This window comes from Lithobates pipiens, unplaced genomic scaffold (assembly GCF_037356315.1).
Source record: "Lithobates pipiens isolate NorthernLeopardFrog02 unplaced genomic scaffold, aLitPip1_a1.2 Scaffold_18, whole genome shotgun sequence".
NCBI lineage: Eukaryota > Metazoa > Chordata > Amphibia > Anura > Ranidae > Lithobates > Lithobates pipiens.
In genome coordinates, this window is record NW_027507758.1 from 554,223,638 (window position 1) to 554,238,876 (window position 15,239).

The 15,239-nt window shown below is 42.1% G+C and overlaps 1 protein-coding gene across 1 annotated transcript in view; it reads left to right on the forward strand.

The window, feature by feature from the left end:
* TNFRSF21 (TNF receptor superfamily member 21) overlaps positions 1 to 15,239 on the forward strand; it is a 169,869-nt gene that overhangs the window by 83,528 nt on the left and 71,102 nt on the right. The window contains exon 4 of the mRNA XM_077488914.1: positions 8,503 to 8,768. Coding sequence (XP_077345040.1) covers positions 8,503 to 8,768 — 266 coding nt within the window. The remainder of the gene's footprint in view (positions 1 to 8,502; positions 8,769 to 15,239) is intronic.

Sequence of the window (15,239 nt, forward strand, 5' to 3'; positions counted from 1 at the left end):
AATGGAATGTAAAGCAGTTTTCCAGTTTTTAGCAGCTTTTTTCATTTTTTTTCATTCCCAAAAAATATGGTAGTGAGAGCCTACAGCATTATTACATCTCCAACATTGTTTTGAGAATGATCGATTACGGGCGTGTAGAATGTCAGGGGTCCTGTACCAATGCATCAGGACTTTGTATGCAGTTTCCTTATGGGTCACACATCAAGAGATTCCCAGTCCAACAAGTAGATGTCATGCTGCAAGATCTGAGACCATTTTCTCATGTAATGGTGGTTATTTACCATCATAGGGACAGCCTCATGCAATATTTTGTATGCATCCAGCGATTCGTACATGGAAAGGGTGGTTTAAGGCGAACAGGAAGGATTCCTTTGAAGTGGGGGACAACCGTATACTTGTATGCTCACTGTGATCCTCTGTAGCGGGGGGTGATGAAGTTCTGGTAAGAAGTAACTTCAGATATTTGGTGGTGGAATTGAACACTTTTCGTTTATGGAGGATCCCATTTGTATTTAATCCATTACAGCTGGACTTTTTTTCATTTATTTATTGTTCATCAATCTGTGCGTTTTTAGAGACTTAGTTTGTACACTAATGCAGGCCATACACGGTCGAATTTCGAACAAATTTTCTTTTCAAAATAAGAAAATTAGTTTTTTTTTTTTTGTGATCCGATGATGCCACCATTGATTTTCGAAATTCGGCCAAACAAGCCTTCAATTTCACCTCATGTTGCTACAGAAAAGAATTTTCTTGGCTGGGAATCTTCTTTTCTCTCCGTACATTTTCTTTTATCTCCGTACATTTTATTACGTTTCTCGCACGATTCTCCCATCATTGATTAGAAAATCGTTTGTTTTTCTAAAAATTTCCAACATGTCCGATTCCTCAAATTTTATTTCCGCACAAAAAACGGCTGTTGCTGCAGCCCACTAATGGTGCGAAATTCATACGAAAATTTTTTTTAGATACGATTTTCGAAAGAAAATTCTTTCGAAATTCGAACCGTGTATGGCCGGCATAAGTTGTGGTCTGCCCACTCAAGGGTGTGGCAGGGAACAACATTTATATTATTTGCTCCCCCACTGGTTGGGGGCAGAACAGTATTGTATTTACATTGTCACTCTATTTTGTTATAGTGCACTTAGCACGACTTAATATTTTTCAGAATATTTTCTATATGGTGGAGATAATTTGGGGCTCATAAGGACCATTGGCGCATAGGGTCTCAAAGTCTGTTGGCTTCTCCAGAGTCAAAGAAGGGGATCTGGTGGAGAAAAAATGTCTAATCTGTAAATATGAATGTAAAAGCTTTTGGAGAATCTGATGTTGTCTTTGCAAGTCAGGAAAAGTCAGTATGTTGTGTCACTGGATTAACAAAGTGGGGTAGTTGTAAAAGTCCTGCTTGGCTACGGTCATAAGAAAGGCTATCTGGGATGTCTGGATTGAATAGGATATTCAAGAGTGGTGGGCACGGTGAGGACAGGGAATAGCGTTCGGAGCATCTTTTCCAAATAGACAAGGTGAACAGCATTGCAGCCAAACAGATTTTCCGTAATTGGGGCATATGAAGGGAAGTAGAAGGCCAGAGCATATAGCAAGGATGGACCGGGGTTGTGACACTCATTTCTATTTCCTCCCACCTATTTGGGGCCTTTCGGGAGGTCCAGGAGGTAAGAACTCTCAGGTGTAAAGCATAATAGTATTTGATGCATGTTTGCCTTTTGTTCATCACCATTACATGGTGGACTGTCACACTAGTAGTTTACAGTTAAAAGATGAGCATGTTTGTGCTTTTTCAGCCCACTGTAAGTGACAAGGACATCACGTTTCTGGCACGATCAACTGGTATTTTCTGTACTTTCTGAAAATGTTCTTGGCCAACAAAATGAAAGGTAATGCAGCCACCACATCAAAGACTGGTAAGGCGTTGACACGTTTTAGCCCTGATGGGCTTTATTCATAACAAGACTAAAGCCCATCAAGGCTGAAACACGTCAACGCTTGTGTTTTGGATTTCCCTCTACCTTGATGGATCTGAAATAATGAAGATTATATGAGTGTAGCATACCGCGTTGAAGTGTAATGTGGGGTAGTGCAGCCTCACAAGAACAAATAAGTTGAATGCAATGAAGAATGTGTATATAAACATAACAGAATATTGTAAAGAATAAAAATTTTATATGAAGCAAAGTCCAAATATATTGTGAGTGCATACAAGTGACTGAACAAAATCCAATCTTCCGTCGTGACAGATACCAGCCACATTCTTATATCCACAAAATCAAAATGTGTAGTAATAGACTTGACAATGCGGCAATATCTAATATCTAATAACTCTCACCTCATAAAGGATACATATAAGCCTTTAGTGATAAATCTGTTTCTAAGGAGCTTCAGTGATCTCCACTTTTCATATATAGATAACCAGGGTAATAGTGTGCTGGTCCCTTTTTAAGATGCCAATGGTCCTTAATACCTCCGCTGCATCTGCTCAGCAACATGTTGGGATAAAGAATAACAAGCCTCCCATAGTTTAAAATCGCATGTACAACGATATACTAAGAAAGATTCTTGCATTAAACTAATCACAAAAGTGCATGTATTGATCTGTATACTCAGCAAATCATGGTGTATCGCATCACTTTCGGTCACGGGTCCTACGCGTTGCGTCACATGACTTCATCACAGCATACATTGTTACTGACTTTTCATTTTTGCCTGTGGTCTGAGAGCAAGGTAGGGCTAATTCAACCAAATTTTATAAGGTGGAAGGGTTGTAGCATCAAATTTCTGAATTTAAGACTTTCATGATGGTGGCTTTGGGCTGGAAAACCTTGTAGGCAGACATCAAACATAATTGCAGGAATGCATTATACACCCAAATGCTCGTGGACACCTAACCATCACACCTAGTTGGACATTCTATTAGAAAATTGTTGCGCCACTTGAGTTCCTCCATACCAAACTTATCACACCATGTTTTGTGCACCTAAATCGGATAATTAGGAGTATCTACATCTTTTGGCCATATAGAGGTTGCATTTGTGCATGGTAATCGATCAGCTTCTAACTTCAGCTTGTTCAATCAAGCTTTTAAAAAAAAACTGGAAGGTGATTGGTGTTTCTGCAGAGCTGCACCAGATTTTGCACACTCCAGTTTTAGTAAATCCAACCCCATGGTGTATGATGATGTCCCTTAGTTGCTTACCCTTGCTATGCCCAGATATCATGTATTTTGATCATATAGCCCAGGGATATGCAATTAGCGGACCTCCACCTGTTGCAGAACTACAAGTCCCATGAGGAATAGCAAGACTGACAGCCACAAGGATGACACCTAGAGGCAGAGGCATGATGGGACTTGTAGTTTTGCAACAGCTGAAGGTCCGCTAATTGCATATCTCTGATAATAGCCCATCAAACTTGTGGGGGTTGCATCTGCAAGGTCCTGATTGTTGCCTGTCTAGGCAAGCCATTATTTTATATTTTACTAAATATTTTTTAAATCCCTCTACCCACCATGAAATGCCTACAAAGGTGCATTACAGGACAGGGGCATTTTTTTCCCTTGACAGATATGCAAACTGAGCTCCAAATGAGCCATTGGCTTACAATTCGACAGATTGCTTTCGGAGTTCTGTTTACTGAGTTCCCTCGTTCCTAGTAAACACCTGTTCCTCACCAGCTAGGATAACCCTCGTCCTTTCTACGGACATTTTCTTTGTTGCGCTGAACTCAGCAGCCATTAAAGGACAAAGCCTTGCCAAAACAGTCGTTTAGTGAAGCTTGAGCCAAACGCTTTACTCGCTGGAAAACACAAGATGGCAAATTCATAAAGTGAGTAGATGGAGGGGTTTGGAGTCATATTTTTCAGTGCTCAGCACTTTATTTTATAACAAGGTACAGCCTGTCCTCGCCGCGTTTCAAAGGGGCTCTAAGACACGTTCCTGTTCTCTGGAAGAAATGAGCTTCAGTTCTGTACAGCGATGCCCACCGGTATAGATTCAGCTGTTCGTCTGCATAGAAATGAACATCTTTAGTTTAGGATTAGTGGCCAGTCGGAATATAATATTGAAGCTAGGTAATTTGTGAAGATTATTCTTGAATCCCAGAATGTTTAGAGGCATAATATTATCCAGATTAGGGGATTAAAAAGGTGATGTGTACACAATGCAAAAGTCGTTCCTCCATATTGACATCAATGTAATTAAACCTTCTTTTGTTCCAGTCTCACATCAAGGCTACTGTATAACAATAAGATGTTGTTTATTTACCGTGTGCATAAAAAGGATAATTATCAGCAAATAAAGATTATATCTGGATTTAGTTTTGGATTAAGATGGCCAGTGTGACTATAAATATGGGTTTGTGTTACCTGTATTCTTTTTGAATTGAGAAAAGCCACTTGGTGAAACATCCATATACGTCCATTTTCACACGGGCTTCAGCATATATAAATACAGTGTGAACAGTAAGATTTTATGAAACTTTCAGCAAGCTTTGAACAAGCTAAGGCCCCTTTCACATGAACGGCCCAATCCGGTCTGCTTGTCAGTTTTTCAGGTGGACCCGATCAGACCCTCCAGTCTCCTATGGAGCAGCAGGAGTAATCCGACAAGTGTCCTTATACACCCGCCTACATCCAATCCGATCCGCTAAAAACAGATGGCTTGGGATCGGTTTTGGATGAGTTGGCAGTCAGGTGTAAATATATAGGCGGCCCGTTTACATCCAGCCACCCATAGACGAGAGCAGGATGTGTCTTTGCATAAATGGAGTGTTCACGGTCCAGCCATCTGCCTGCCCAGCAGGGATCAGTCCTGGCAGAGTCCTTCCCATGTGGAAGAGGCCTTAGAGCAGCTTTCTCTAAGCTATTAAAGCTCCCTTTAGATCCGGTTTGGAAATGTTTAACATAGATTGTAATAGGAGTACTGATTATCACTTTAAAGCGGAGTTCCACCCAAAAATGGAACTTCCGGTGTCTGAATTCCTCCCCCTCCAATTGTCACATTTGGTACATTTCAGGGGGGAGCAGATGCCTAATACAGGTATTTGCTCCAACTTCCAGTAAAAGATCGCCGCATTATCCACGGTGATCTACGCCATGTCCAGCCCCTCCTCTGTCCCCCCGCTGTCTTCTGGGAGACGCACAGGTCCCAGAAGGCAGCAGGGACCACTCAGAACGCGCAGTGCGACTGGCACATGCACAGCAGGGTAACAGGCTGTAAAGCTGCAGGACTTAACATCCTGATTCCCTTACTTAAGATGCTGGCTCCTTCACCAAAAGCTGAGGGACGGGTCAGCAGCTGCAGTATTTGTAGCTGCTGACTTAAATTTTTAATTTTTTTTCAGGGCAGAACGCTTTAACCACTTGCCTACTAGGTCAGCTTATTCCCGCGAATCGCCATAGCTGTACAGCGGTCCCTTTAACAGCTACAGCGGGCACGCATGGCGCAGCGGGGGAGCCAATGTGCATGGCCACAGAGCCAGAAGGAGGATCTGTCAATGTAAACAAACAGATTCCCGTTCTGATGGGAGTTCAGAGTGATCATCTGTTCCTAGTGATTAGGAACCGCTATCTCTCTGTACTATCAGTTCCCTCCCACCAGTTAGAAACACATTCAACCCCTTGATCGCCCCTAATGTTAACCCCTTCCCTGCCAGTGACATTTATACAGTAATCGGTGCATTTTTATAGCACTGTAGAAATGTCAATGGTCCCAAAAAGTGTCTGATCTGTCTGTCGCAATGTCGCAATCCTGCTAAAAATCGCTATTTTGTAGACTCTATAACTTTTTGCGCAAACCAGTATACTTATTGTGAGAAATTTTTTTTTAACAAAAATATGTAGAAGAATACATATTGGCCTAAACTGATAGACATTATTATTATTTTTTTCCTTACAGTCCTTAACCACTTCAGGCCCGGAAGATTTGGCTGCTCAATGACCAGGCCATTTTTTTGCTCTTTAACTGACAATTACGTGGTCATGCGACATTGTACCCAAACAAAATTGACGTCCTTTTTTTTTCCCCCCACAAATAGAGCTTTCTTTTGGTGGTATTTGATCACCTCTGCCGTTTTTTCATTTTTTGCGCTATAAACAAAAAAGTGAAAATTTTGAAAAAAACACAATATTTTGTACTTTTTGCCATAATAAATATCCCCAATTTTTTTTTTTATTTAATTTATTTCATAGTTTAGGCTGATGTGTATTCTACATATTTTTGGTACTAAAAATCGTAATAAGCGTACATTACCGTATATACTCGAGTATAAGCCGAGATTTTCAGCCTCTTTTTTGAGGCTGAAAGTGCCCCCTCGGCTTATACTCGAGTCACCGCTGTCTGACTGCTCGATCAGCGTATCGAGCAGACAGACGGCGGACATTAAAATTCAAAAGCCGCGCCTCCTTCTCCGCCTCCGCCTGTGATAGGCGGAACACTGAATTTCCCAGCAGTCAGTGTTCCGCCTATCACGGACATCCGCTCATTCTCATACTACGGACGAGTATGAGAGGATGTCCGTGATAGGCGGAACACAGGCTGCTGGGAAATTGAGTGTTCCGCCTATCACAGGCGGAGGCGGAGGCGCGGCTTTTGAATTGTAGAATGGCCGCCGAGAAGAGCGGCGATCCTGGAGCGGCGATCCATCGGCACGGCACGGGACGGAGGAGGCACGGGACGGAGGAGGCACGGCACGGGACGGAGGAGGCTCGGGACGACGGCGGCTCGGGACGGAGGCTTGGGACACAGGTAGGCTGGACACACACACAAGGCTGCACGGACACACACACACACACACACACACACACACACACACACATGGATGGATACACACACACACAGGGATGGATGGATGGATGGATACACACACACACACACACACACACACACACATGGATGGATACACACACACACACACACACACACACACAGGGATGGATGGATGGATGGATACACACACACACACACACACACACACACACACAGGGATGGATGGATGGATACACACACACACACACACACACACACACACAGGGATGGATGGATGAATACACACACACACACACACACAGGGATGGATGGATGGATGGATACACACACAGGGATGGATGGACGGACACACACACAGGGATGGATGGATGGATGGATGGACACACACACAGGGATGGATGGACGGACACACACACAGGGATGGACGGACACACAGGGATGGACAGCCATGTCTCACCCTCGGCTTATACACGAGTCAATACGTTTTCCAGTTTTTTGGGGGTAAATTGGGGGCCTCGGCTTATATTCGGGTCGGCCTATACTCGAGTATATACGGTAATTGGTTTGCGCAACAGTTATAGCGTCTACAAAAAAAAAAAAACCTTTAAGTGGTTAAACAGGATTCTAGCAGGCTTTAAACAAGCTTCAAGCAGTGCCGCTAGCAGCTTATTTAGGCCTCATTTAGACATAGTTTGGGGGTGGCAAAAATTTGCAGTTAAACTGTTTTTCACCACCCCCCCTTTAAGCTTTAATAGGGAGGTGATTACATGCTTTGCGGCATGCCTCTCTCTCTCTCTCTCTCTCTCTCTCTCTCTCTCTCTCTCTCTCTCTCTCTCTCTCTCTCTCTCTCTCTCTCTCTCTCTCTCTCTCTCTCTCTCTCTCTCTCTCTCTCTCGACAAGTATGCCGTCACTTCAGGGTCCGCCTCTTTGTTTACCTGGTCATCAGTGCCAGGAAAGCAGTCGATCAGACCGATCTGCGTCTGATCGTCTGCATTGGAGGCCAGCAGAGAGATTCGGGGTCTGATCAACCCAGATCTCTCCATAAAGAGAACCTGTCACAAGGGATGTTGTTCATCCCTTGTGATAGCAATAAAGTTAATCCAAAAAAAAGTGTTGTTTTTTATTTATTTTTTGCAACAACAATTTTTGTATAAAATATTAATAAAAATAAAATTATTAAAAGCTCCCGTTCTTACATGCAAATGCATATGTTACTTCTGCATGCATTTTGTAAATGGCGAATGTACCACACGAGAGGTATTGTTGCAAACATCAGAGCAAGAGCAATTCTAGCACCAGACCTCCTGTGTATCTCTAAACCGTAACTTGTAAAGTCGTTTGAAGTATTGCCTATGGAGAATTTTAAGCACCGTAGTTTGCTGCCATTCCACTGGCAGATGCAATTTTAAAGCGCAACATGTTGGGTATATATTTACTCAGCGTAGCTTCATCTTTCACATTACAAAATAAAATGGGGTTAATATTGTGGGGTTTTTTCCATTCAATAAAGTGTATTCTTTACAAAATAATTCTGTTTGAAAAATTGCAACACCCACCATTTTATTCTATAGGGCCTGTGCTAAAAACATTTATCTAATGTTTGGTTCTAAGTAACTTCCTAGCAAAAAAAGTAGATTTTTACAAGTGTCAGAATTGGGAAGTGGTTAATAAGTTTTGGCTTTCCATGCATGATGGCACTAACAAAGTTCTCTTTCCTTTGCAGGAATTGACATTCTGAAGCTGGTGGCAGCTCAGGTTGGCAGCCAGTGGCAAGATATCTACCAGTTCTTGTGTAATGCCAATGAGCACGAAGTAGCAGCCTTTTCCAATGGTTACACTGCAGATCATGAGCGGGCCTATGCAGCCTTACAGCACTGGACCATCCGAGGCCCCGAAGCCAGCCTGGCAAAACTCATCAGTGCTTTACGCCAGCATCGGCGCAATGACGTGGTGGAGAAAATCCGTGGCCTCATGGAGGATACTGTACAGGTATGGTTTACTTCCATTTCATAGTTACACCAGACAAGCTTTTGTATCTTTTTCTCCTTCCCTTTTTTATTTTTTTTTATATTCCTTGGATTCTAACAGTGCATTCTCTCTTCTAGATTAGAATGGCTGGATCCCGAATCCAACATTATATTGTCCAGCCCTGTAATCCAATATACATTTTTCATGCTAATAAGAAATTTGACGTTCCAAGGTTGCAATGTTTGCATGTGTAGCGCTACTCCCAGATGAGCTACTTAAGTATGTTTGGTTCTGTACTCTGCCTCTCAGTCCCCCTGGCACACCTGGCAATAGTGTAAATGCAGCACCAATGAAACACACACATTATGATAAAACACAGAAATTATCTTTACTGTAAAGTTTCTGTGGCAAAGTAACACAGTAGAAGTATATTTTCAAGTGAATTAACAGGAGAGCAATAACTGAGAATTAAGAGCAATATAACTCAAGACTATAGTCGGGCTGCTTTCAGGGGATTCCACAGCAGCAAATAACCCCACCGTCATTTTATTTCGCTACTTTGAAGAGGAATATCATTGTTATGGCAAGCTGCCATAACCCCAGTATCCTCTTCAGTGAGCAGTCCGCTTTCAGATAAAAGTGATCTCTGCGGCGCAAGATCAAGTTTATCGGCGGCGGGAGAGGCCCCCTCCTGCCATGCTTCTGTGCCCTCCCCTGCTTACCAGAGCAGTCGGCGGAGGCGATTGCGTCCTCTTGCTGGCTTGGTATGATGGCCCCCACCGGTCTTCATATCATTGCTGGGTAAAAACGTCACTTCTGCCCATAGCTCTTAAATAAATAAAATGTCCCATTTATTTTTTTTATTTTTTTCAAATGACAATTTATATATTTTTTATTGCATTTTAGTGTAAATATGAGATCTGAGGTCTTTTTGACCCCAGATCTCATATTTAAGGGGTCCTGGCATGCTTTTTTTCTGTTACAAGGGAGGTTTACATTCCTTGTAATAGGAATAAGAGTGATTGAGGAAGCAGTAGAGGGAGTAGATTGGGTGGCCGTTGCTTCTGGGAGCGCCGCTCATACATACTATCCTGTGTATCCAACGGAAGGAGATGGGGGGGCACGCGCTACACATGTAACACCATTTATTGGCTGACTAGTTATTTCAAAATTTGCAAATGGTCTAGGTGAAAAAGATCCCTTTTAAATGTGTACTCTAAAAGGTTGCCATTTTTGTATAATGTTTATTTGTTTATGGACTGATGGAGAATCATGTTGGGAGGACAACTTTAGGAGAAGAAATCTAACTTTCCATGCAACTCTGGCTGCTTATTTCTCAGAATCTACTGAACAATGTCATGTGTTTGTCACTGGTAACCTCTGTGTATACATTTTCACATTTTCATCATACACCAGATTCCAGCAGCAGTAATGGAATCCAGCTGTGCTAATGCCCTGTTCACAAAAGGCGATGACGTGTGTCGTGACGTGTGAGTTCAGAGACCCGCACCTGTATGTCATATTGGGATACAGCGACTGTGTCTGTGCAGCCGTGTATCCCAGTAGATGACAATAAGACGCTGGCACGGGGATGCACGCAACACCTGTGCATCCCTGTGCCAAGAAAAAATGGCTCTGCTTGGGACACGCATGTAATTGCCCCATGTGAACGGGGTCTAGTAGTAGCAGACCAAAAAGAATAATCAAAGGCAAACAGTCAGACCTCTATCCAGGGCATGAGAAAACACACACCTGTTGATCAGGAATTAGCTTGAGTTACCATTGTAGGTCATTAACCGAGATAAAGTGTACAAAGAGAGGTTTAGGTGTGTTTTGTGTGCTTTATTTTTTTGCTTAATGCATTCTCTGCATGAAGGTAAAAAGCACCCTACTACTTCTCCCCACCCCAAACACTTTCCTGACTCCTCTTATTATCCAGTGCTATCCCCAACAGAAGCCCCATTCTCCTCTTTCTGGATTCATTGGCTTCACGGAGAGCAGCAGGAGCCATAGGCTGCGACTGCTGTCAGTCAAACCCTGTGAGGAAGGAGTGGGGTGGGGGGCAGTGGCTGAACCATGCTGTGTTTTGTCCATGGATACACACAGCCCAGCTTGTAGAGCTCGCCTGCATGGGTGCCCCTATAACACACCTCTTGCTATGGGCCACTTGGAAGACCCGAGGAGCAGAGAGCACAGGCAGGGAACCACCAAGGTAGATGTAAGGCTCTGTGCAATATCATTGCACGGAGCAGATCATTTCTTCAAGTTTTTTATTTTTTAATTGAAAAAAAAACCTTTTACTTTACTATCACTTTAGTGTTACAAATATGTGTGAAGAAGTTTATACTGGCCTTAAATGTAATGATTAAATGATCATAAAAATATTTGTTTAACCAAGTAAAAAGATGAATGTGGCTGAATTTGAAACTACATTTTTAAATTTCATCAAAAGCAGTTTGTTTCTTAATTCGCCCGCCTCTTACATGTTATTGTGAAATATTCAGTTATTTCACTGTAACAATCTTTTATATACAGACAGGACTTTTCATTCTGGGTTTCCCCTTCTATCATTCCGGACTCTCTCTGGAACTGTGTCAAACCTCTATCTCTATGTAACCAGTGACATATCTATATCCATATTCCAAGGATTGTTTTATTTCAGCATAGCTCGTTCCTGGCACGTTGACATTGAATTCGATATCATGTTATCTTACTACCTGCTGAAGCTGTTGACATATTGCTAAACCAAACACTGTTTTTTTTTTTTTTTTTTTCTTTTTTTCTTTACACAAGGGTTTTTCATAGTACGTAGCATCATTTACACATTCACATTTACAAATGCATAGTTTGGTGAGATTTTTTTTTTACATTAATTTTTTATTTGTTTATTGCATTTTATGTTTGAATTGTCTTCTATTTTTGTTTTATCTTTTTTGATTTTTTTTTTTTTTTTTGGTTGAATGAGCACTTTTCGCAATATGTGATGACATGAGAGATAATCTTATCCCTTATTCTGCAAAAATAATTTTTTGGCTGTAGTTGGGCTTTAATAAAATTCTGCCACTGCAAAAAAAAAATTCTTCCTCAGAAGCTTATATCCAGCTCTGAATTGATTTGTTTGATCCATATACACTTTATATTCTAAATATTCATAACTAGTTTTTACGAATAACAAGATCTGTGCAATAGCCAAATATATGCTGTATCTGAAAAGTGCTACTGCTTAGAAAAAGTGCCAGCAATGGAAAACGGTGTTTACAAAAAAACAAGAATAATGCATGCTTTTACCCCCCAAAGTTTACATAATTATAGAACAAAGATCATTAAATAACCAAAAAATAAATTCCACTCCATCAATCCCCAGCGATCTATAGTTCTTTAAATAAAAAACACAATTTTTATTATCTAAAGCCATGGCCAGGTGACAGGCAGGGTCCCTATTCTTCTCTTTGTATGTAGGGTTCTTCTTGCAGTATCAGAATTGCTTTCTGTTGACATGGACAATGTTCATTGGCTTTCAGGACAGTCCACCAAAGGGTCTTCACAGGTCTTCTGTTAGTAAAGTCTTGGTGTCATGACGTCACATAAATAGGGCTACCAACAAAACTGGTTGGCTGCACAGAGAGCAGCAAGCATTTTGTTACAGAAAGAAGCATTGGGAATGGTCATGTAATAGCAGGTTCGAATGATTAACTCAGGGTCTTAAAAGCTAATTTTCTAACCACTATACTGCTGTGGTGTTTGGGCGCATGCATTAACGCAAGTTTTATATCATGCGTTAATATGTGCTGTGTTTAGACAGCCCATTTAAATCAATAATGAACTAACGCACTCTTTATTAGAGAAGAGCATAAATAGGACAGTGACATTTATACAACAAGGTTTATGTAGTTACACAGTAAAGTGATGACAGTTTCCATAATGGCATGAGGAAATTATACCAACCGGTGAAAAAGTATACAGCAGGAACAGCAGTCCGTAAAACGAAAAATAACCCGCTCATCCAGGTCTTTACAGACCTTGCTTTGTGTACTGGTCTAAATAATTTGGTAGAGGGGGGGAATGGCCTTTGCCCCTTAGTTCTAGTGGAGAGAACTCTTAAGTGTCCACATACCAAGACATTTTGGACAATTTCATGCTCCCAACTTTGTGGAAACAGTTTGCGGATGGCCCCTTCCTGTTGCAACGTGACAAGTGCACAAAGCACAGTCGATAAAGACATGGAGGCACTTGACTGGCCTGCAAAGTCTCTCCACCTCAACCCAATAGAAGACCTTTGAGATGTATTAGAAAGGAGACTGCTAGACAGACCTTCTGGTCCACGTCAGTACCTGACCTCACAAATGCGCTTCTGGAAGAATGGTCAAACATTCCCATAGACGCACTCCTAAACCTTGTGGACAGCCTTCCCAGAATAGTTGAAGCTGTTATAGCTGCAAAGGGTGGGCCAACTCCAATTTTAACCCTACGGACAAAGACTGGGATGCCAATAAATTTCATGTGCGTGTAAAGGCAGGCGTCCCAAAAACTTATGTCAGTGTAGTGTACAAAGTGAGTGCCACATATAACAGAGTCCCTAACCAATGAGGGCAACCTATAATATTTTGGACAGGAAGTAGTACCTTTTACACATCGGCACTGTCAGCTTCAACAGTGGTGGAGGCAGGGTCCAGCCATTTATCCTATATTTTACAATACTTAGTAGGACACCCCCTATGAGCATACAACACTTATAGGGTAAGGCAGCATGAACAGTGGCCACCCATTCTAAGACAGTCGAAGGTAGCACCCTAAGCCATGCACGGGCAATCGGCATTCTGGCCGTGAATAGAGATTCTTGCAAAAACATTTGATTGAAATTTATCATCGGGTTTGGGGAACAGACCGAGGAGACTGATGCAAAGGGTAAGGGGAGAACCCAGTCTGTCATGCATCAATTTTAACTGCTTGAGACCAATAGCCCAGAATGATAAGACAGGACCAGAGTAAGTGAAAGAAGGTCTCAACTGAGCCAGTTTGAGAAGTCGTGACTGGGATTGTTGTTGTTCCGACCTGCCTCAGGAAGCAGGGATTCTCAAGCTTTCTAAGAAATACAGCAGGAGTTAAGGATCAGCAAACCTAACTGGTATGACAACCATTGAGAATGGACCGGATATGGCTGAACAACCAGGAACTTCTATGAGCATGACAATCTGAGGGTGAATTTTGTGTATTATGGGCTCCGTGGCGGGTTTCAGCTTAGACTGAGCTGCAATTGTTGTCTGAACCTGTGCCATGGGAAATCCATATACGGTGGGCATTGCCATCTTCGTACCCCTCTTGTATGGCTAAAGGCCATGGTTGGGTATTTACCACAAGTGGTGTAGACCTCCCGTGATAGGAGGTTCATGCAAGCTACTAAGTGTTGTGTTTTTTTTTATGGAGGAGGTTACACTTAATTTGAGGTGTTGGATGGTGTTAATATCACTGGAAGGAACTTCATCTTAATTTGGACTTTTTATATATCTCATCACGGCTTGCACTGTCGGTGTAACTCTGATTTTTGATTATCGATTAAGGACGGTTAATTTTATATTGGGAAATTTGCCTTCACAAAACTGCTACGGGGCAGATCTGAAGTGGTTAAAGAAAATCATACGAGAAAAATGTTCGTGTTTGTCCCTTTGGATAATTTCAGAAGAACTGTCATGATGGGCTCTCGAAAGCTGTGTACTAATGATTAGATTATCTTACGATCACTTCAAAAGCTGTATTTTTTTGTGTGATTTTTCTGATCGTGTGTACTTGGATTTGGGCAAGAGAAAATAGTAATTCGGGGGCATAAAATATCTAAGGGGACTCAATGCCTATACATGAGGAGGAACAAGAGGGAGAGCTTCAAAGGAAAAGTAAGAAGGGGAAGAAATAGAGTAGAAATAGAATTCCACTGGTGGTAACTCAGTTGAGAACTGTAAAGATTGGTTCATAGACGGCACCCTTTAAAAAATAAATAAGATGGCGTGAATAATACTATAGTGTTTCACAGTAATGTCCTCTGCCCCCTTTCACATTGTGCCCCCCCATGTGTCCACTGTCGCTCTCCCACTTTAGTGTCCTCTGCCCCCCTCCTCAGTAGTGTCCTGTACCCTCTCCCCCAAATGTGACCCCTGCCCCCATTCACATCTCCCCACTGTACTGTCCTTGGTCTTCCCATCCCCCAAAGCAGTCCCTTTCTCATCACAACAGGTTAATTTGACAAGTTAACTGAGGCAGCTCTATGCCTCCCGCTCTCCACTCTGCAGTGAACATGAGAGCAGCAGAGGCTGGGGGAAGGCAGATCGCTGTTCATGATCTATCTTTCGGCTTGCCATGGTTGACTGGTAGATCGCAATCAATGGTTTGCCGCCCCCCGCATGGGGGCTTGGGATGATTTTCAGTGTTTTATGAAGTGTATGCTTTACAGCAAACAATGAAAATCTCTATCTTATTTTTTGAGCAACTGAAATAATCTCC